We start from the raw sequence: 20,580 nt of genomic DNA on the forward strand, positions 1-20,580 counted from the left end.
TGCTGCGAGCTGTCTGGGAGTGAGACCAGAAGCTCTTCTAGACTTTGTGAGAGAACAACGCCGCCAGGACTCGTCTCATTCCTCGGTCGATCGAATACAACAACGACCTCCGGTGGGACACGTCCCGAGCACGTCTATCGAAATAACAGATCTGGGCGTGTATGATATCGGAGGCGACCATTTCCTGCAGCCACAGGAACCCGATGCTACCCCCTCTCCATTTTTGTCTCGCACTTCGTCTCAGACTCACACTCCGCAAGATGTGCTGCAGCAGATTCAGCCAACAGGAGAGAACCACTACGACTGGCAGCCTACTGATCATGACACGTACGACTTCGACCTAGCGAGTTACCGTTGGATCTACGGAGATGAGAGTCTTGGCATCCCCACAGCCGAAACATTCTCTGCTTCGAGTAGTGGCATTTCCAATACTACTTCAGCGTCTCCTTTCAACCCCTCAGATAATGACCAGATACACCCACCACTGTCAACGGCGGCGACAGTGTGCGTGGATTTCAACTCGGCCGACTCGCTTTCAGCCCTAGTACCGATCGACCCGCCTGCGATTTCAACTCCCTCCCATACCGCCGATCCTTCATGTCCCCCGGGTGAACAATTTGAGGAGACTATCAAAATCCCTCCAGTTATATCAACTACTCACACTACCTCATCTCTTCCAAAGTTGGCACCGATGCCCCAAAACAAGAGACTGCGGGGCGGCAATACAGCAAACATCACGCCCTCCAACACGCCTTTGACGCCGATGATACCAAAAGTACGGAGGAAGCCATATTCTAGAGAAGTGCGTTTAAAAACACACAGGACTAGGCAGCTGGCCTCCTGTATTAGATGTCATACCCAGCGTATTAGAGTATGCCTTCCTCCTCTCGCCCCCACCTCGGGCATTAAAACGCATGACTGACTCCACCAGTGCGACCCGAATCCTGAAGATGAAACTCATCCCTGTCTCACGTGTCTCAATTCCCACCCCAGAACTAGATATCTAGGCTGCCTCCGCTATAAGATATCCGAAAGTGTGCTCTTTAGAACTGGAGTTGGACCATATACTTTCTACCAACACCATCCAATGACGGGACCAAAATACGGTGACTTCATGCTCCAGACGTCCCGAAAGTGGGTGGATAATAAGGTCCATGTTCTTGAAATCACGCAAGATATTCAATCCGTATGCCGCCTTGAGGTTCGCCAGTTTGAACCCCCTGAAGAAATTGATGCCGTCGACCTGAAGGGAAGATCAATGTATCATATACCATGGGCCATTGCCGATGCGGACAAGGCAACCAATGCTTTCAAAGAGTTCCTAGACAAGAGTCTTGTCCCGTACCTGGGCACCTTGCTGGACGAAAGTGATCAAATTGTTTGGGAAGTTTTTCATTCTGCCATTAGTTTCGCATTCTCAAAAGACAAACCTGTATGTAAGGACGAGCTTTGACTTAATGCGACTCGCGGCAAGCCATGACTAACAATCACCTAAGGTAGAGGTGCTTCAAAAAGCCCTTCGTCTTTGGGTCGCATGCCGTTTTATTGAAGGCAAGTGGCGCTGCTGTGGAGCCGACAAGCTCGGTGCCGGCGAACTAAAAAATCCTTTTCGTTCACCAGACTGGATTTCACCACCACCATATATCGACTACCAATACGCATCGATCATCATGCACCGTATTCTGAGACCTCTTCGCCTTGAGGTGCTTAGAACCCTCCAGAAGCTTATCGAAGAGAACAACTCAAACAATTGGTATACGATTTTTCTCGTAACATTCGTCCTATTACACAATTACGAACGAGGTGTTGCATTTCAGCGGGCTTTTTCGGCGAAGAGGGAAGCACCAGTAAGTGTTGCAGTGCAAATCAGAGCCTTTTTAGTACTAGTATTCACGCCGCTCAACAGGTCTTATATCTCGACATGTCACTGATCCGGGCCATACACTCCGGCTCCAAGGCCATCCTCGCCTATTTCCACTGGTCTTGCAAAGGCAACATACCTTTCAGCCACGACTTCAATTGGAAATCCAAGGACGCTCAGCACATGGCGAAACTTGATCAGCAACAAGTCGACTTATTGACTTGGCTCAGCAATATAGCTCGTCAAAAAGGTATGTTTGAATTCTTTTATTAGGTATCGATGACATGAAAGTTATGATCTTATGTCAGACTTATGCATAACTGCTGACAGCTTCTTCAGCGGATGAAATGAAGAACGTTGGCCAATCGCACAATTATGAAATTCCCTACTGGTTTACTAGCCAAATCTTTGAGGAACGATGGCGTCCACGAGACACTCACGAGCATTCGCCGGCGGCACAGCCTTGGCCACCAGCTCCAGTTTTTGGTCCAGCGCCGCTGCTAGCAGCAAAAAATCAAGGGATTTAGAGCATATTTTGATCACAACGACGCTACTCCCATAGATGCGTTTTCACCCTAGTCAATTTCGTCGGCTGTTTCTTTTTCTCTTCCGTCTACTAGGCTAAGAAAAGTCGCGGTGGGCCGCTGTATGAGATGGATGAAAACGTGAGACTGATATCATGACGCGCAACCTTACGAAGACCGCGTAAGGTGAGTTCCAAACCAATGAGAGCTCCTCAACCAATTTAGCGTCATGGCGGCAGCGTAAGAATAGTGATGGATGTTGACCGCAAAACCGAACCAGAAACGGCGATCCTAGAGCGCTTTACCCTACGTATTGGAATCTGCAACTTCTACAGCACGAAGCGGCTGCATGTTGGATCTGGCTGGACGGAGTCGGCTGACACGTCTAATTATCTGTCTTAACATTCGGGGCGTAAACCTGATAACGTCTTGTGATGCAATTGGTCCTTCGATATAAGGCAACGAGTTCGCAAATTGAGCGAATCGTCGCGGTTGTTCCTTTCACCGCCCAGCGTTCTTAGAAGAGGGGTTATAGCATGATCATGAGCACGTACCCAAAATCGCTGAATCCCCCCAATCCTTTGATTGAACGCATCGGAGACGAGTAAAGTTAACAGGGTTTTTAAAGTGGGTTAAACAGTAACCACCTCTTACAATCAGTATCAATTCTTACTCAAAAACCACATCGCCATTACCCTATGGCTCCTAGGATATGGATCGAACCAACTCGTCAGGCAGTCAATCCCTTTGGCAAGGAGAATGTTGGTAGCTGGCATGTGCAAGTGCGACAAGGCCCTGTACCATTCGATACCAAGCTGGCGTGGAATACATCCACCTTCCGATCTGAACAGGACTATATCTTTGAAGTCACCACATCTCAGAACTTAGAGGTAGCCACTGCTTTGAATAAGTTTCTAGGTAATGAGTCCTTTTAGCGATTAAATAACCAATACGCAGCTAAATCTTATCAGATCTTGGATTGGACGGACATGAGATCAGCCCTCAGAATTTCCAACTTCCTACACTTGGAGAAAGCCTGCGTCAACATGCCCAGGAAGTGCACTCCGGGAGAGGGTTTGTGACTATTCGCGGTATTGATTTCGACCTTTACTCCCGCGAAGACGGAATCCTAGTCTTCTTGGGACTTGCGAGCTACATTGGTGAGAAGAGGGCAAAGCAAGACGACCAAGGCAATATGCTCATGCATATCCGCGACGCGAAGTCTTCAGCCATATCTCAAAGTGATAGGCCCACGAGGTTCTCTAACCGAGCTTCGGTACTGTAATTTGATACCCTGTTTGAACCTCAGAAAATTCTAACATCTGCAAAGACTTTCCATACGGATCCATTCCCTGACATTCTTGGGCTTCTTGCGAAGAGCTGTGCTGCAAAAGGGGGCAATCATATCATTGCGTCATCCTTGTCAATCTACAATGCAATAGCTGCCGTCAGACCGGATATTCTGGAGGTACTTGCTCGACCTGACTGGCCGTTTGACAGGTGGGTTCAATCCAATTCCTCGTAAGTCTTAAAGCAAAGCTAACGCACCAGCTAGCCCCGGTGGGTTGATCGAGAGAACCATGCGGCCTATTCTTTTCTACCATGGCGGCCACGCAATCTTCAACTATGCCCGTGAGCCTCTGATAGGCCTCGATAACGTTCCACGCTCCTCGGGCTTCCCGACCCTGACGCGCTACCAGCGTGAAGCACTTGATTTTCTCGAAGCCACAGCGCACGCAAATCAATTGGTGCTTCAAAACCTACCAGGCGACCTGACGTTCATCAACAATCACGGGCTGTTACACTCTCGCGAAGCCTTTGAGGATGAGCCAGAAAAGAGTCGCTACCTCGTGCGCCTGTGGCTGAAAAATGACGCACTAGCATGGAAGCTTCCGCGTGTGCTACGGGAGGGGAATGAACGCCTTTTCGAGGATAACGAGGTCGAGGAACAATGGAATATTGTGCCATTGCCCAGATTGACATTTACAGTTGCGGAGAGGCTCAGCTCCTAACCCCTGCTAGAGTTGAGGCTGATTACGGTTGTAAGGTTCTTCAACTATTATGGGCTCATGCTAGACTTGCTTTCGGATCTTCTTTTTACTGTCCGGACCGATTAAGTTTCAGCTTTCGATTTACGGCCCTATTATGTGGATGATGGCCCAGGTACTGTCTGTAGATGTATCGGACACCAAAAATTGCCTACTCCCGTTTTTGCGACCGACCTCGAAGAGGCTACGAGAATCTACCTATCGTGAATTTCCCCTGACGTCAAATTTGTAGGTAGAATCGAGTGAAAACTATAGAGTACAGTGATATCATTAGACAGAGGCTTGAAAGAACCGTAAGTCCTTCCCTTGATGCTAAACCAAGATGTCTCACAATCCATTTGCTATTAGTAAGTAGAACTAGGTGATAGGCTAGTCATGAAAATCTCAGATACACACCTGCGGGGAAAGAAGGCAACGACATGCCAAGGGATATCGATTGCCAATTGCTTCTTGCCAGCCAACCCAGCATTGTCACGGGCCTACCTGCATAGCTAACTCGGGCCATTGTGCGGCACTGCTGTCCGTTTGCGGCTGACCGGTAAAATTGTGCATGAGCGGAGCAGTGCCCATCCCTTACGTGTCGAGCGCCGTCGCCATTCGACACCAATCCCCGGACGATAATGAGTTGGTGATCGATGCGGGGGAGGTAATATGTAGTGTCTCTTACATCCTGTGGGAAGAACTAAGTCACTTATGGCACTTTTGGCCCGAGTCAGTCTCGCTCAAATATCGTTCACCTACTAGTGTGACGCGGTAAATCTAACCTCGATTATGGAGCCGTCAACGGTCATGCGTGACCATGTGCTAAACCCTACTGCGATCTACAGCCAAATCGAATCCTGGGATCGCGTTCTTGGCCAAAACATTGCCGGCTCAACTATCAGCTGGGACACATCGTTCAATAATCCCAAAAACCGCATTGAGAGCCTAACGCCTCGAAAAGATGCATCTTGGTGTCTAGACGGCGTCGACCCAGAAGGCACCCGTCTCTTCGCCTACCCCACTTTTGCCCTTGGACGTCCACCTTTGCGCATCGATGTCTTCATCCCTGGCCAGCAAGATCATCCGTTCGAGCTGCGTGAGAACCTGCGCTCTACATCCGCGCCATTCATACGAGGGAGACGCGTTGCAAAATTGGAGATCTGCCAGCATTTACTGCGTGCTCTGCAAAGCTGGGCGACGCGTACTTCTGGGTTTGAGACACTGTATTACGACATGCCATTCGGATCCCGTATCGTTGTGAACGATATCCGGGCAAACGTGGATAGCATGGAGATCGTTCCACATCCCATTTATAACATTGAGCAGAACTGGTTCTCAGTCAAAGCCTTGCAGGACATCTGGCATCTGGATTCGGCACGCTGGCCTGATGTCGTTGACTACGCCGACCTACAGCTACAAGCCCAGCCACACGAATCCATCACGCTTGTGCAGATCCCCTCACGACGCGGCGGAGAGACCCTCGTGTTCAAGTCGCTTGTCCAGGACGTAAAGTACATGTACCATGAGCTGAAGATGCTGCTCACGCTAAAGCGACACCCCAATATCATTGGAGCACCGCTGTATGTCGTCACCAAGAAATGCCGGTTCGGGGGCAAGATCGGTATTTGCGGTTTCATCCTGCCTTTCTACCCGCTTGGTAGCTTGGGTAAGACACTAGAGGAATCATCTAGAGAGGCATTGAGCACACCATCCATGCTGAGAGACCGGTTTAGATGGGCGCGCCAAATTGCTCAAGCATTACTGCACATCAAGGATTCGCCGCTCGGTTTCTACCCGGACCTTAAGCCTGACAACGTACTCCTCTCGCCTGGCACTGAAGGTCTTGATGCCACGCTTATTGATCTCGAGCAGCGCGGCGGATGGTACTCATGGTCACCGCCTGAAGTGCGCTACATAGAGTATCTTGAGTATATCGCAGCGCGAGTAGAGTGTCCACCAGTGCGTGTAAAGAGCCTGGCACTCTTGAAGTCATTTATTCCAGGCTGGAAGCTGCCGACCCAGGCGGATCGGTACCGCGAATGTACGCAGGGCTTCAGTGCCGCATGGCTGGCACTCGAGGGCAAAGAGCGCGAAGCGGCCCAGGTATTCATGCTGGGAAAGTTGCTGTGGTGCATTTTTGAGGGCACAAGCAGCGTCAATTGCGGGATCGGCTTCGACATGTTCCGAGAGCAAGAGGCTTCGCCGCCCTTTCCGAAATTTAGAGATACACCTGCGAAGTTGAGAGCCTGTATTCGCGCATGTACGGCGGGTGCGCCAGAATGGGACGAGCAGTTTCGGACTATTGCGCGCAGAGGCACCAAATATTATGCTGTGGAGCGGTTGAGCGAGCCTGGAGAACTGGAGGGCGCGAGTCCCAAGGAGACACAGGAGGCAGCTAAGAGGTGGTGGCAGGAGGAGGTACGGAGTGCAAAGCGGTTTGTAGAGCAGAAGATCAGGACTCGGAACAGCAAAGATAGCAAGGGGCCTAGTGAAATCTTAGCAAGGACTGAGGAGCAGGCGCGCCAACGACCGAGTTTGAGGATTGTTTTAGAGCAGATAGAGGATGCTGAAATATGGCTGGTCAACGAAGTTTAAAATCAATTACCGCAAGCAGTCCTGATGTTCTCCTTGTTCCTACTAGTTCGGCTTAGCCGCAAAGTCTCCTGACTTCACAAGCATTTGAGTTGACTGCATCTTAGTATTCACGACCTAGTTTTACTGTTTTGTCGTATATATTTGAATGGGTAGTGTTAACACTACCCAAAGTCTAATATAAAATCTTAAGTTAATTATAAAGTTTAAAGTCTATAGAAATAAGTATTCTTAAATATAAAGTCCTAGTCTTAAGAAATACCTAGCTTGTAGGTCCTCGCGAGCCCTTATAAGCTGTCTCCTGCTAGCTCGTTATAAGATCTTGCGAGCTATTATGTGACCATCCGAGTCTTATAACTTCGGCTGCGCCTAGTATACCTAAGTCAGCGGCTGCCTCCTGCTCTGCCTTCTGTCTTACTAGCCCTTAGGCCGCGGGTACTCTACGACCTCGCAGGTAGTTATTATGTTCGTAATATTAAGCCTATAAGGCTTATAAAACGGTATATGGCCCTAATTCGTGACCCGGTCACGCCGGGGATAGATTTAAGGTCCTTCGCTACAACTTCATAGTTTTTAGTAAGGTACATCTAAGACTGTGCCGCAGCCGGTGAGTAAGGATGAGCAAGGGTGAGCAGACCTGAGGAGACTTGAGCCGAAGCTGAGCCGGGCCTGAGCCGAACTCAGCCACAGCGGCGCATGATCACGTGAGCAGAGTGGGTCGAGTAGGGTGCACATTGGGGTTAAGAAACAGCGGTGTCGAGCAAGTGTAGAGACAGTGATTCCTATTTCGGCCCGTGCGAAATTAGTCTGAGGGACCCTTTTCAGAGTCAAACATCTTTCGCAACCAAACTCCTCTCTTGTGGCTATGCAAAAGAGCATCAGCCCGAGCCTTGCCGTGCTAGAAACTCCTCCAACCTCTCTTTTGTAGTCTTCTTCCCCTTTACAAAATTTCCTGTCTTCTCGAAGCCGTCCTCTGTCCTCTTTCGGTATTTCATCTCCCTGCTCGCCATGGTCGACTGCGCAGGGAGAGTGAACAGTTTCATGTCCCATCCTGATACAAGTTTGCCGTTGGCTATATGCTGTACTGGGGAGTCAGGACCTAGCTCTGAATCGATAGTAGCTTGATCCTTTTTCCACGTCGCACTCTGCCCTTTTTGCACATCCGCGAGTATTCTCCTCGCCGGTTCTAGCTCTTTCAGTACATCAGCGTCCGACATGCGTGAGAGCTTTACTTCGGCAATCATTGCAAGCTGTTTTACAAGTGCTTTGGTCTCTGTCTTGCTATCCATGAGGACTTGCGCAATACCATACATGCGGTCACGAATTTTCTTTACCTAATGACGCCTGTTGGGATTACGGATGCCATTGCGTATCCTGACAGGGATGATTCTCGATAGATTTCCAAGTGCTGATAAATGAAAACGCAGAGATAATACTCGCGACAAGATAAATCGCAAAGCGGGGATTTCGAGCTGCTTCTTGTTCGAGAAGTCGAGACGTGGCAATCTCGTGGAGCACTTTGAGTTTTGACATTTGTTTAAAGAGCTGGTCCTGCTCCTTTTGATAGCGCCAATAACGCGACTCCAAACGGGGTGTGGCGTAGCTAGACCTTTGAGCAAACATTATCGATCCCTTGCGAGCTTCGATCTGTTGCGTTTTCTCTCTAACAGGTGCCAGTCTGTCATCAAATTGTGATAGGGCTTGATATCTGTAAATTTCCAGATGATGAAGAAGTGGGTGTGAATCTTTCAGCTCTGATATCATAAACAGATCATCGAGACGTCTTTCGAGCCGGTGAATTTCCGCACCTATATCGTACAACTTGTCGCACGCACTAGAGAGTACTTCCCAAGGGCTGTCTCGAAGAATGGAACGAACAGCGGAGAAGGTGTATCTCGAAGCAGCAAACCATTGATGGGATAGCGAGCTCACTCGTACTCGAGATTGCAGCCAAGACATCTCGGAGCCCAGTAAAAGCTTCTCATCAATTGAAGTCTCGTCAGTTGGGATGTGGTGTAGCCGGCCATTCATATCCTCTATTTCCTTGAAAGTGCTCTCAAACCACTTCTTTGTGTCCGCAGCTTTTGGAACCATCTTCTGGAGGTCCCAGGAATTTCCATCCCACGTGTCCCTTTCTTACGTTAATATTACAGCAAAAGGTTGACTAGGAGTGTACTGGCCAGGTGATTTGTGGTTGAGTATGTTGCCTTGGGCGACGCCTATCGGAGGTTTTGGATATGCCTGATCTTTCTTGTCTGTCTGATTTCGATCGCCTGTGGCTGAGAGCTGGAGACAGGAGGCACACTTTCTGCCGCGTCCGTCTGATTGATCCTGAGCACAATTGCAGCAACATCGTCTCATATCTAGATTCCCTCGAGTGAAACAGTTCAGTCGGCCCGAAAGTCAAAAGTGGAGATTGGGCTCCTCCAAAGGCTAAGCAGGAACGGCGAGACAGGGTCGTTGAAGGATGACTGGCCCGAGCATACTAGAATACCCAACTGACAATTGAAATCGCCAACTATGAGTATCATAGGCACGTAGCAAGAAGTGAGTATCGTAAAGGAAACAAGTTGTTGCAAATTCGACCTCAGGTGAGGTTGTTGTGGTTGTTGTTCAAGCCCAGTCTTGGCAATGAGATATACACGTGGACTGGGTAGATGACACTTGAGTTCCGTTCGAGAATGGAGACTTTGCAAACTAAATGATTGCTATCCAAATAAGAAATGAATAGACTCATTCGCCTCTACATTGGCGCTGGACAAACGCAATGATATCGTCAAATTCCTCGGGCTCCTTGATCCAGTGACCTTCTCTCTCAGCTCCAACGTAGTCCTTCCACTCGACCTGCGTACCAACAGCCTGGAGAATATGTCGCACCGCATGCCCATGCTTGAGGTTAATCTGTTCATCGTCTATACCGTGGCCGAGGAAAGCCGGAGTATCGTGCATAGCTTTAATGATCGCTTCTTTTGACGGAGGACCAGCCATATCAAGCGTGCGCAGCAGCGTATCCATCAGCACCTGAGCATTTGTGTCTATATTGACGCACGTAGAGTCGACATTCTTGATCGGGTCCGCATCCTTCGGTAGAGGAAGCCAGGTGCCCAGTCCGATAAATGCTCCTAGTTTCCCTCGAACTGTTGCCGAGCCGGTTAAAAAGGTCCACAGTGCTGTCGCGCTTCCTTGACTAAACCCCCCCAGCACTACGTGCTCTGAGTTTCCGCCTAGACTTTCGACCTCTGACTCTATCACGCTCTTCAAGTAGGGCATGCATTCCTTGAGGCCGGGTATCTGGAGATCGCCTCAGTCGTTGATATTGTCCAACGAAGAGACGTCAAACCATGCAGAGGTAGACTCCGCAGAGGCTGAACACCATCTCTTACCAGCATCGGGAAAGACCCAGCGGAAATTCGGCAGCGCAGATGCTAGAGTCTGATAGGGGTCGGAGGACTTGTGGGAGAAGAGATCAGTTGCAAATTGACTCGCAGTACTGCCTAGACCGTGGAGTAGGATAATTGTGTGAGTGTGTGAGTAATCTGGTTGAGGGTTGATGATGTAAAGTGGTGGAAAAGGCATCTTGGAAGATATACTAGCTCTGGAGAACGAATTGAGGATTTTGACCTTTATCTTGATAGAGGATAAAGGGCACGTCGTTTGCGGATCTTTAAGAGAGAGGTGACGCGCCCTATGATCAACATCTAGGCAGATACAGTCGCAATCTCTGCTATAGGTGGAAACACGAGCAGTTTACGAGGACGCTTTCGTATACTTATCAGCTCAGGTAAGCTTCTACCTGAACGGCATGGAACACATCTAGATGGGTAGGACAAGCCGTAGCCCTTCCCCGGACCGATCCACTGGAAGGATAATGAGAGTGATGTTGGTCGACCTCGATCCTGAAGTTTTCTCCTGACTATCACGTGGCGAGTTTAGCGCAGTGCACGGATCACATTACTAGCGCCTCGGCACGTCCGTCAAAACACGCCGCCGCCCGTGTTCTTCACGCGTCCAACCACAAACACCGCGACACCACGCGGTTATTGGGGGTTGACCTCGGCGTCTCGACCTTGCTAACACTGACTAACGCTATTGAGGGCTGCTGGAAAGGCCGGCAAACCTCGAAAGATCTTCGCCTGCGCACTCGCTACCTGTTACCGGCTCGCGCTCTGAGATTCTTCTAGGTATGCGAGACAGCGAAAAATCAACGCTTGCCTCATGTCGAACTACTGTGCTTTCGCGATCTTGCTAGCCAAGGACTGACAACGATGCAGCAACTCAACTTTCCTCCTTTCCTTGCTTACCTTCTTCCTCTCTCTCATTTCGCTCCATCGAAAGTCGGGCAGAATGGGGGGTCGCAAGTGCAATTTCTGTCGCGTGGGGTTCCAGAGCGAAGCTCTCTTAGAGGCTCATGTTCAGAACGCTCACAAGACAGCTTTCCCTTGCCCTTTCATGGGTTGCAAAGAGACCTTCGCGAGTAGGACGGATAAGGAAGAGCATTATTGCAACCATTTTCCACCCACTGCTTCACCGCAGCCTACCCAGCAGCGATCAGGTCCAGCTCGACAGGCTTCCAACGCCAAAGTCGCTCCCGCGCAGTACCAGGCAAATACGAATGGCTCCCGCTTCCCTACAAAGGGTACTTCAGGACAGCCTCAGCAGCGACCAGGACCGGCCCGTTCCGGCTTTCCCGAAACTGGATTCGCGCGTAGAAACTCACCTGCCACTATCTCGCCTCTACGGACGTCAGCGTCAAGCAGTTCTCTGCCGAGACCGGATACATCCAGCAGCGCGACAGTCACCAGTCACGAGGCTGATTTGTTCCACTGCGCCATGTGTCCGCAAACCTTTCTGAATAGGCCAGACCTGAATTTGCACATGTCAAGCCATATCGCCCCTCTGGCCCAGCACTGCGAGGAATGCAACTCGTCCTTCCCCTCAATTGAGGAATTCAATAAGCACAAGCAATCAAGGGGCAACTGTTCACTTGCCGATAAACAAGAGTACAAATGTTTGGAGTGTGGGAAGTTACATGAGACGCTGGCGGGCCTGCAGGCGCATGAAAAGTCGGTGCACAAGCCGTCCATCCTAGCCCACATCCGTGCGATCACTGCCCATATGCCGCCCACGGCCCCGCAGCAGACGCAGCAGATGCACGAAAAGGCCCCGCAAGGACCAGCGCATCAGGCCTTTGGAGGTACAGGCTTGCAGGCGCATACGGAATTGCAGCAGTCTCCACCGTCCTATCGCGTGCAACTGCCGCCAGCACAACAAGGCCGCGCGCGTCCATCGGCTCCTCTGGTCTATCCTATTGCAACGCTTCTTAAAACACGTCCTGCTGCAACTCCTTCGCCACCACGCCGTGCGTCAACTAAGCCTCCTCCTCAGCATTATGCTCCCGCAAATGCTCCCCGTGGACCAGCGGGTGCGGCTACGCGAGGCTCTTCTAAACCTCCATCGAAGCCGTTCGCAGAAGCCACACAGAAACTCCAAGAGATATCATCACGCACCACCGACCTACAGCTACCTGACCGTCCCAAATACAACCTCCAGGGCGAGATTGCCTACAACGATCATATCTGGCATGGTGTAGCGTTTGAGCATCATGATATATTGCTCAAAGCACTTTACTGGCGATGCCACGTGTCTATTGCGGATCGAAAGACTAAATCGATCCCTAGCGCATTCGATGACGCGCATTCCAATGATGGCCAGGAAGACTCCGCCTTTGAGCTCTCCCCTGCACCGGCTCATGGAGTACAGAAGCAAACAGCGGTCACACTGGCCTGTCACAAGGTCATTGTCGAGGGTGGCATGAACGAGATTGTTCTCCTTTCAGTGCTTGACTTCTTCACGGGAGAAGTCCTTCTGAATCATCTCGTGCTCCCGGAAGACCACGTCGAGAATTGGCGCACTAGGATCACTGGTTTCAAGGAGAAGACCATTCCGGACGCTGTTGAAGCTGGTTATGCTGTGCTGGACGGATGGAAGGCGGCTAGGCAAGCTCTGTGGCTACTCATCGATGCTAGCACGGTTATTGTCGGTTACCAGCTCCGGGAGACTTTAGATGCGCTGAGAATGATCCATGGCTGTGGGGTGGATGGAGCTATTCTGGTCCAGGAAGCAGCGGGTACTAGCCTAAGCAAGAAGGAGTTGCGACTCGAAAACCTTTCGCGCGATCTTCTTGGCCAAGAACTCAAGAGCGACAACGAAGCCGGGCGCGATTGTCTCGAGATTGCGTTCGCGGCCCGAGAATTTGTCATTTGGAGCACGAAGAACAAGGAGCAGCTGGTCAAGTGGGGCAAAGCAAAGGCTGTTGGGGGGGATGAGGAGGCAGAGCTGATTCGAAAGCTCAAGGAGGAGCTGGCCGCCGAGTCTGAGGTACGCCAGGAGTCATCGGCGGAGAATGGAGATGAATTCACCTAGGCTACGGACAGAGGTGGATTCCAAGGTGAGTCTAACAGGGCTGGATGATGTGGCTGCTAGGTGGGCGAAAATGAGAGCCTGAATGTCTCGACCGACCTACAGCTGTGGGGCGATTGGCCGCGGGATTTGGAGGGAGGGCCTGTTTGTTTTTTGTTTGTGCTTGGCGGAGTTGGAGGTAGCCCCTAATTGTCCCCTAATTCCATGGAGGTGTAAGATAGTATGGAGAACTTGATAGGACGGAATATGAAAGATGCCCTCAAGCGTGCGCCTTCTTTGCGAGGCGTGAGACCGACACAGCGTTAGGAGACATATAGTCTACGCATTTTCTTGCCATTGAATGGGCGTTTTTCTGATTAATTGCCTGAAGTGTAAGGAAGACGTAGCTCTCATCGCCTTAGCCGATCTGTTGCACCGCTAGGCAACCCTAGAAGGCAAGATGGGAGAAATATCAACGTCGTGGGTACACTTTCAGGTAATAGATGCTGGAGCAATGTCATATCTTCTAGAGGTATTGTATCCCGCGCTTCAATCAACTTAACCATATACTCCAAAACGTTACAGTCATTAGACCAATTAGTCTCTTCAGAACTACGTCTCCTCGCTCTTGTTACTTCTTCTGACTTCCGTAATACGATTATATCTGGCCTTTCTTCATAATTCTCTTCTCGTCCTCTTCAGCATTCTCTACAACATCAACCATGAAACCACCACCCAACAGAATAGCAGGCTCAGCGAGGCTGTGGTGCTCGTAACTTGCATCCTGTCAGCACAGCAACAGACATCGTCAACCCAGACTTACCTCAAAGTCCCCACTCCTCCGGCCTCTAATATCAAAGACGGGTTATCCGAGATGTTCTTTCCTATCCAGCGCGCCGCAAACGACCGCAAGATATGCCCATGCGCCACGATCAAGACGTCGCAAGGCCCCGCCTCCTTGCGCGACTTCCCAATCGCAGGCTCGTGAAATCGGTTCCGAATCTCAACGATCAGACGATCGAGGCGGGTTGTGATGTCTGTAGGGGACCTGTAACCAACACTCATCAGCACAACATTTCTAGAGAGCAGACTGAAACCATCACTCACTCTCCCCCCTCGCATCCATCGCGCCAGATATCCCAATCGTCCCCCAGCCCCCTCTCCTTCCGCTGCTTGCGAATCGTGGCGCTGGTCAAGCCCTCATAGTCGCCGTAATCCCACTCCCGGACATCCTCCGTGATCTCCACCTTCGCGCTCGTGCGCACGTCCGAGTCGGGGTACGCGCGGTTGGTCTGCCAGGGCATGGGGTCTGGGCAGCCCAGGCCGAGGAGCTCGAGGGTGTGTTGGGCGCGGCGGCGGGGGGAGACGTAGCTGGCCGGGGGGAGAAGGGGTTAGTTCTTGCGTGTTTCGGGGTGCACGTCAAGGCGAGAGGAGAGGGTCGAGGTTGATTGCTGGAATGTGGGGATTCGAGCATACATGTGCGCCAGATGCCGTGGCACGATCAGCCGGTCGTCGCCGACTAGTGCTTTGCCGGTCGCGCGTATGCGCTTCTCGCCGTTGGCTGTGAGAGGCAGTTCGGTGGTGCCGGTGTGTCGCCCGTTGAGAGACCATTCTGTCTCGCCGTGGCGGATGATGAAGACGCGGGGGGTGGTCATGGTGGATGGTTTTGGGGGGTAGAGGAGGAATTTTAGTCGAATGGGTGGGCTATTCTACGGGCTCATTTGGAACTACAGGTAAATTAGAAAGAAAAGGGGGGTTATCGGAGGGGACGAGGGTGGTGTTGATTTAAAAAGATCATAGAGGCACTTGGATTCGATGATCTCATTGGCAGCCGTGGCCATCCGTGCTCTAGAATGAGGGGCACGAGGGGCAGGTAAGGTCTAGTCAGCCTCGTTTGGTCTTCGTCAGCAAATGACACATGTTTACTCGATGTACGATTGCTATGGAGGAGAAGTGTCTTGTCTCCAAGTACACACGAACTTTGGAATGCAAGTCAGCTATAGAGTACTTCCAATAGCATTAAAGAATGTAGCAGACTAATCCATATACGGTTAAGCGTGCCTATCACATGACTATCCTACCTGGAATCCGCGGATGGAAAAGATCCCCATCATGCAGAAGAATAGTAAAGGCCCGACTTGGAACTTCATATGAAGTCAGAAGCTCTCGAATATGAAATAGCCTATTTCCGTATTAAATCTTTATAGACGGAGAGGTCCCTTTGATGCGGCACTATCTCGGAAAAATCTTCATCGTCCCACTTTCGAGTCACATCTGCACCTTCGCTATCTTCGCCTCAATGCAGATAGGTGGAATTCCACAATTCGAAAGCTGCTCAGGTTCAGATAGGCCCTCGTAATCTCCGAAAGCCATCTCCCTCTTCAACTGTTCACTCACAGATCACTGATCTAGCCATCATGGCTCTCATCGACTCCATAGCCCAGCAGTCGGGAATCCCCTTGTCTACTAAGGTCGTTGTTCTCTTCATCACGTTGCTTGTCCTTCTGATCTCATACGTTGTCCACGCTCTTGTTCTCTCACCGTACGCCCACATCCCTGGGCCTCTCCTTTCCCGTCTTTCCAACCTGCCCCTCTACTACGCCACCTACAAGGGCACGGAAGCCACCACTATCGCCCGTCTCCATGCCAAATATGGTTCCGTCGTGCTCATTGCCCCAAACGAAGTGAGCGTATCTGACGGTCGGGCTCTCAAAACCGTCTACACCGACGCTGGGGGCTTTCGGAAAGCCGATTGCTACCGGAACTTCGACATCGACGGCTTCCCCAGCATATTCTCCGAGCTGGAGAGGGGTAACCGCGCCGTAAGGTTCAAGAGCGTGAGCGGGCTGTTCAGCACTGGGGCCATTCGGGATAGTGGAGAGGAAGTGATCAAAAAGGTCGCGAAGCGATGGATCGCGTATCTGCGGCAGGCGAAAGGAGGAGCGAAAGCTCACGGCCAGTCTGCAGATGTACTGAAAGCTGCGAGAGCTTTTGCGCTAGATGCGGTGACGGGGTATTTGTTCGGGGAGTGTTATGGAGCGCTGGAAGAGATTGCACAGGAACAGAGGGATGCTGTGGGAGCTGCGGAGAAGATTTCTGCCAGTTTGTTCGTCGATTCGTTTGTTGCGGTCGGCCGGTTCTTCTATCTCCCTTCCTGGGTCTTCACGCTATTGGAGACGTGGAGCGCCAGATTGGCAAAGGATAAAGTGCAGGTAGAAGAGAGTATGGAGACGGTCGACGGTTTCGTGGGTAGAATTACTGAAGAGACTGCCGCCAGATTAAGCGATGATAAGGAGGAGAACTCCTACCAGGCACGAATGCTCAAGGCAGGCATCTCAAAAGAAGAGACAAAGGCACAATGCAAAGACCTCATGTTCGCCGGTACAGACTCTACGGGCATGAATCTAGCTACAATATGCTGGTATCTCGCAAAGGATCCAGAGAAGTACAGTTCCCTGTCATTTAAGTGCTTTCTCATCGCTAACAGGCATAGATATACAAAGCTCCGTGCCGAAGCTCTCGCAAACCCGGACTCATCGCCTCAATCGCTCCCTTATCTTACGGGAATCGTGAAAGAAGGACTTCGCCTCAGTATGGCCAATCCAACGCGTATGCCTCGCGTCGTTCCCTCATCCGGCTATACCCTACCAGGCGGTCAGTTCCTTCCTCCATCTACGGTAGTCGGTCTACAACCGTACACTTTGCACCACAACCCGGCCGTCTTTCCGTCGCCAAACGAGTTCATTCCGGAGCGGTGGGATGATGCCACTCCAGAAATGCTTAGGGACTCCATCCCGTTCGGACTTGGTAGCAGAGCGTGCATAGCGCGCAATCTAGCCACCGTCGAGCTGTATATCGCTGTCGACGCAATCGTGCGCGATGGTCTTCTGGAAGGAGCATCTCCATGCAAATCGAAGATTGAAATCCTTGAGTGGTTTAATTCTAAGGTTATTGGAGAGAAGATAGAGATCAGGTGGTGACCCAACCTCGTGTGTATCTATCTCATTACGACTGTTCATTTATCTACTAGAATTTCCACGAAACGGTTTCATAGATTCCGCGGAGATAGAAAGTGTATGGCCACCGCGTTCTGTAGCTACGAAGTTTATTGGATACCAAAGTGGTATGCTGTCTATTATCGCAGAGTCTTTGTGCATTAAAGCCAAACACATGAAAATATTGACGATCTGAAATACCAATATAAACATATAAAATTACAAACAAGACAGACCTAACTACGCCACACTTGTCTCCGAAAATCTTTGAAAAAACGCGCGTGACGGGCCTGCGAATTCTGAGAATACATTCGCCTGAGCGAAAGACCGTCCTGTTTGTAGTCTATGTCACAATCTTAGTCTTCGGCCGATAAAGATCACATGGCCTCGCCCAGAACACCCAGAAGAATGGTTCCATATTTTCTTCAAAACAATAAATGGCAACAATAGCCTACCTTTCATCGCAATACCCAGGTGGTTTCGGCGCACCACCGTGGATCCAGCTCCTGACGGTAAGTACGGTGGTATAGACCATACCGACGATGCCGAAAACTCCGATCAAGATATTCGTCCATCTTGCGTAGCTAGACTTGGCAACAGCGCGGTAGTGGAGCATTGGCTACATCCGTTGTTAGCGTTTCCTCACATACAAGCCGTGACGGAAGAGGTTTCGGAATGGGAGATCATAGACGGAGCCGACTGGAGCAAACTTACTGGATATATGTACACCAACGGAATACACGCAAAGCTCCCTACCAGCGCAACGAACTTGTCTAAATCGTTCGCACCGACCCACGCCAGGCATGCACAAACGGCTACCATAAAGAAACGGAATACGTTCTTCTTCCACTTGATATATGGGTTGTATTTGCCTGTGCGGCTGAAAAGCTGTTGTGATGTGATCTCAATAGCAGGGTAGATCTGCAGCGGAGTTGATAGCAGGATGGCGAGCGAGTAGATGAATTGTACGCCATTGACGAAGTGGTTGTCTTGGGGCATGTTGAGAATGACCACCGTTTTGGTCTTGGAGCCGTATGCGGCGTAGCTGAGCGCGCCCATACTGACGAAAATAATGGTGATGATGACCATGACGCCTGCCATGACGTTCGGGAACTTTCTGGGATTCTTCATTCCTGTTTGAATAGGAATGATAAGACCTATCCCTTCGAAAGTAAAAATAGCGGTGCCGATAAATAGCGTCCAGTCTTTAGAATTAAAGTTCTTAATGTCGGAAATGCCGTGTTGTTCAACGATAGTGTAAATATCATAATAATAGAGGTAGACAAGACCCAAAACGATGAAGACATCCGCGACCAAAGCGAGTTTCTGAATGTTATTGATGTTGCGGTAGAGCGATAATGGCAAGAAAACGACCATTTGCATGAGGATCATGTACTTGATATCAATGAACGTTCGGCAGTCCGAGACCGCGAGAATGAATGCCTGAAGATTTTCGGAAACGAAAACGATGTAGGCTGAAGCAAAGCCGATTTGGCTAATGACCAACGAGAAATTGATCAAGTTGCGCATCCACTTGCCGTAAATGTGTAATCCCATGTCGCCGAAGGAATGTTCGACTTGGAGGCGGGTTTGTACAAGTAGCACAAAGCAATAGTAGCTTAGCCCAGCCACGCCAAGGAGGACAAGGTTGCTGAAGAGCATGCCGCCGTTGAGATAAGCACGCGGAAGAAACAGAACACCAGTGCCGACGAATGATTTGAGGAGCAATAGAGCGGCACCGGTAGGGCTACCCTTGCCAGTCGTGGCCTCCTTACGACGACGACGTCGTCTTCCAGGAGTGAGAAGGGCACTGCTTTCACCAAATTCGCGGTCGTCTTCACTGCCGGGATGGGATTGCTCGTCGTAGGCGGAGGAGGAGAAGTACTCGTCAGGTCCCAATGCTTCGTCATCTTCTTCCAATGATTCTCCGGCGAAATGGCCGTAGAGACTTAGGAATTCGAGGAAATTCGTGGTGAAAACAGGCTGTGGTCTATCTCCTATGTTGAGTGAGCCGTAATTCGATGGGCCCGGTCCTGGTCCAGGCGATGGACTCGCCGCTGCCCTCCGCAAGAAGTTTCTCCGGAATCCACCAGGTTGCTTTATGGTATCAATGTCCATGGATTGATCTTCAACTTTCGGCCGAGGAGAATGGAAGCTCTGACTTCTCTTCATCTTAGCTCGTTCCTCTGCTTCCTGTTGTTCGGTCCATCTGTATATTTGCCGAGTCACATCCCCGCCCTGCAGCCGTAGACTAGAGAACTCCTCCTCATCACGGGTACTAGGCCGTCCCCTCTCAGATCCCGATCCGGTGTGCCGCTGAGATCTTCGTGGAGAGCCCGATAAACTCGTTGTGTCTTTGGACGGGTCGAAAAGATGGCGCTTGATCACTTCTGGGTCTTCGAAAGGAGCAGGACCAGGACTACCTGGTCTCGTATCAAAAGACCCGTAGTGGCTGATTGGTACGCGATGCGAAGCTGCTGGCGAGAGGCCACGAACTGGAGGTGTCCCAAACCGCGGTGGGCTCCCATTGCCTCTACCAAGAGACTCTCGAAATGCATGTGAGAGCCCCGAGTCTCCAGGCCCAGGTATGGACGATTGTGTTCCACTGCGTCCTGGCAGTGGGGTTTCTGATTGCGACGGTTCGCCTGTCCCCAGTTGAGAGGGTGTGGGTATTTGGCGTATAGCTGGAGAGCCGCCTCCTCGAAATGAAGGAACTGGAGAGCCCAGGCGTGCCGTTGCTCTTGCGTAGGAGCCTTCAACAGACTGTGAAGCACTTGATTCTCCAGATGGGTTGTTTATAGGTACCGGCCGAGCCCTGCTGGACTGGCCTGATGACTGCCGTTGGTGGTCTGCCATGACGGCTGGGTACGGTGTTCGCTCTGGCGGGCACAGGAGAGGTCAGGATGGCAGTATGGACGGTGTTGCAGGGTGCATATAAGGAAACGGAGAGACGAGTGTGGTAGCTGTGCGCGTAGATGCGGAGATTAGCGGAGAGATGCGTGAGCTGATAGCAGAGCAGGCATACAGAGAGCGGCGTCCAGGCAGTGAGCGTGGTGTTCAGGGCCCGTGTGTGTAAGGCATCGGGCTCAGGGAGTGACTGAGAAATCAAAGATCAAAGATCAGAATCAGAGCATGAGGCGGTGCTGGTCACCCGTCGTGCGCTTCAAGAGACGGGCTGG

General features: G+C 50.9%; 8 protein-coding genes across 8 annotated transcripts; 4 read left to right on the top strand and 4 right to left on the bottom strand.

The window, feature by feature from the left end:
- Positions 1 to 763: 763 nt before the first annotated feature.
- Positions 764 to 4,397, top strand: BDZ99DRAFT_387696 (Clavaminate synthase-like protein; the record flags this gene model as incomplete). The annotated part of the gene is made up of 8 exons (XM_033715532.1): positions 764 to 871; positions 932 to 1,432; positions 1,497 to 1,851; positions 1,992 to 2,115; positions 3,095 to 3,303; positions 3,357 to 3,661; positions 3,716 to 3,885; positions 3,941 to 4,397. 8 exons carry the CDS (start codon positions 764 to 766, stop codon positions 4,395 to 4,397), a joined length of 2,229 nt encoding a protein of 742 aa, XP_033577023.1.
- Positions 4,398 to 5,571: 1,174 nt separating this feature from the next.
- On the top strand, positions 5,572 to 7,141 carry BDZ99DRAFT_462673 (uncharacterized protein). Its single transcript, XM_033719906.1, has one exon. The coding sequence runs from the start codon at positions 5,649 to 5,651 to the stop codon at positions 7,008 to 7,010; it is 1,362 nt and encodes a 453-aa protein (XP_033577024.1). The 5' UTR covers positions 5,572 to 5,648; the 3' UTR covers positions 7,011 to 7,141.
- A 1,105-nt stretch (positions 7,142 to 8,246) lies between these two features.
- Positions 8,247 to 9,338, bottom strand: BDZ99DRAFT_303186 (uncharacterized protein). Its single transcript, XM_033714206.1, has one exon. It carries the CDS (start codon positions 9,099 to 9,101, stop codon positions 8,361 to 8,363), a length of 741 nt encoding a protein of 246 aa, XP_033577025.1. The 5' UTR covers positions 9,102 to 9,338; the 3' UTR covers positions 8,247 to 8,360.
- A 324-nt stretch (positions 9,339 to 9,662) lies between these two features.
- Positions 9,663 to 10,787, bottom strand: BDZ99DRAFT_570690 (alpha/beta-hydrolase). Its single transcript, XM_033728018.1, has 2 exons — positions 10,391 to 10,787; positions 9,663 to 10,309 (listed from the first exon to the last, which is right to left on the bottom strand). The coding sequence occupies exons 1-2, from the start codon at positions 10,581 to 10,583 to the stop codon at positions 9,741 to 9,743; spliced, it is 762 nt and encodes a 253-aa protein (XP_033577026.1). The 5' UTR covers positions 10,584 to 10,787; the 3' UTR covers positions 9,663 to 9,740.
- A 368-nt stretch (positions 10,788 to 11,155) lies between these two features.
- Positions 11,156 to 13,738, top strand: BDZ99DRAFT_462676 (uncharacterized protein). The gene has a single exon (XM_033719907.1). It carries the CDS (start codon positions 11,352 to 11,354, stop codon positions 13,428 to 13,430), a length of 2,079 nt encoding a protein of 692 aa, XP_033577027.1. The 5' UTR covers positions 11,156 to 11,351; the 3' UTR covers positions 13,431 to 13,738.
- Positions 13,739 to 13,758: 20 nt separating this feature from the next.
- On the bottom strand, positions 13,759 to 15,324 carry BDZ99DRAFT_462678 (phosphoglycerate mutase-like protein). Its single transcript, XM_033719908.1, has 4 exons — positions 14,883 to 15,324; positions 14,514 to 14,777; positions 14,230 to 14,454; positions 13,759 to 14,182 (listed from the first exon to the last, which is right to left on the bottom strand). The coding sequence occupies exons 1-4, from the start codon at positions 15,059 to 15,061 to the stop codon at positions 14,065 to 14,067; spliced, it is 786 nt and encodes a 261-aa protein (XP_033577028.1). The 5' UTR covers positions 15,062 to 15,324; the 3' UTR covers positions 13,759 to 14,064.
- Positions 15,325 to 15,706: 382 nt separating this feature from the next.
- Positions 15,707 to 17,406, top strand: BDZ99DRAFT_303214 (cytochrome P450). The gene is made up of 2 exons (XM_033714207.1): positions 15,707 to 16,851; positions 16,900 to 17,406. The coding sequence occupies exons 1-2, from the start codon at positions 15,824 to 15,826 to the stop codon at positions 17,384 to 17,386; spliced, it is 1,515 nt and encodes a 504-aa protein (XP_033577029.1). The 5' UTR covers positions 15,707 to 15,823; the 3' UTR covers positions 17,387 to 17,406.
- A 446-nt stretch (positions 17,407 to 17,852) lies between these two features.
- BDZ99DRAFT_520161 (uncharacterized protein) lies at positions 17,853 to 20,257 on the bottom strand (the record flags this gene model as incomplete). The annotated part of the gene is made up of 2 exons (XM_033725497.1): positions 17,853 to 18,020; positions 18,116 to 20,257. The coding sequence occupies 2 exons, from the start codon at positions 20,255 to 20,257 to the stop codon at positions 17,853 to 17,855; spliced, it is 2,310 nt and encodes a 769-aa protein (XP_033577030.1).
- Positions 20,258 to 20,580: the final 323 nt, after the last annotated feature.

Source organism: Mytilinidion resinicola (assembly GCF_010093595.1).
Source record: "Mytilinidion resinicola strain CBS 304.34 unplaced genomic scaffold BDZ99scaffold_9, whole genome shotgun sequence".
NCBI classification, from domain to species: domain Eukaryota; kingdom Fungi; phylum Ascomycota; class Dothideomycetes; order Mytilinidiales; family Mytilinidiaceae; genus Mytilinidion; species Mytilinidion resinicola.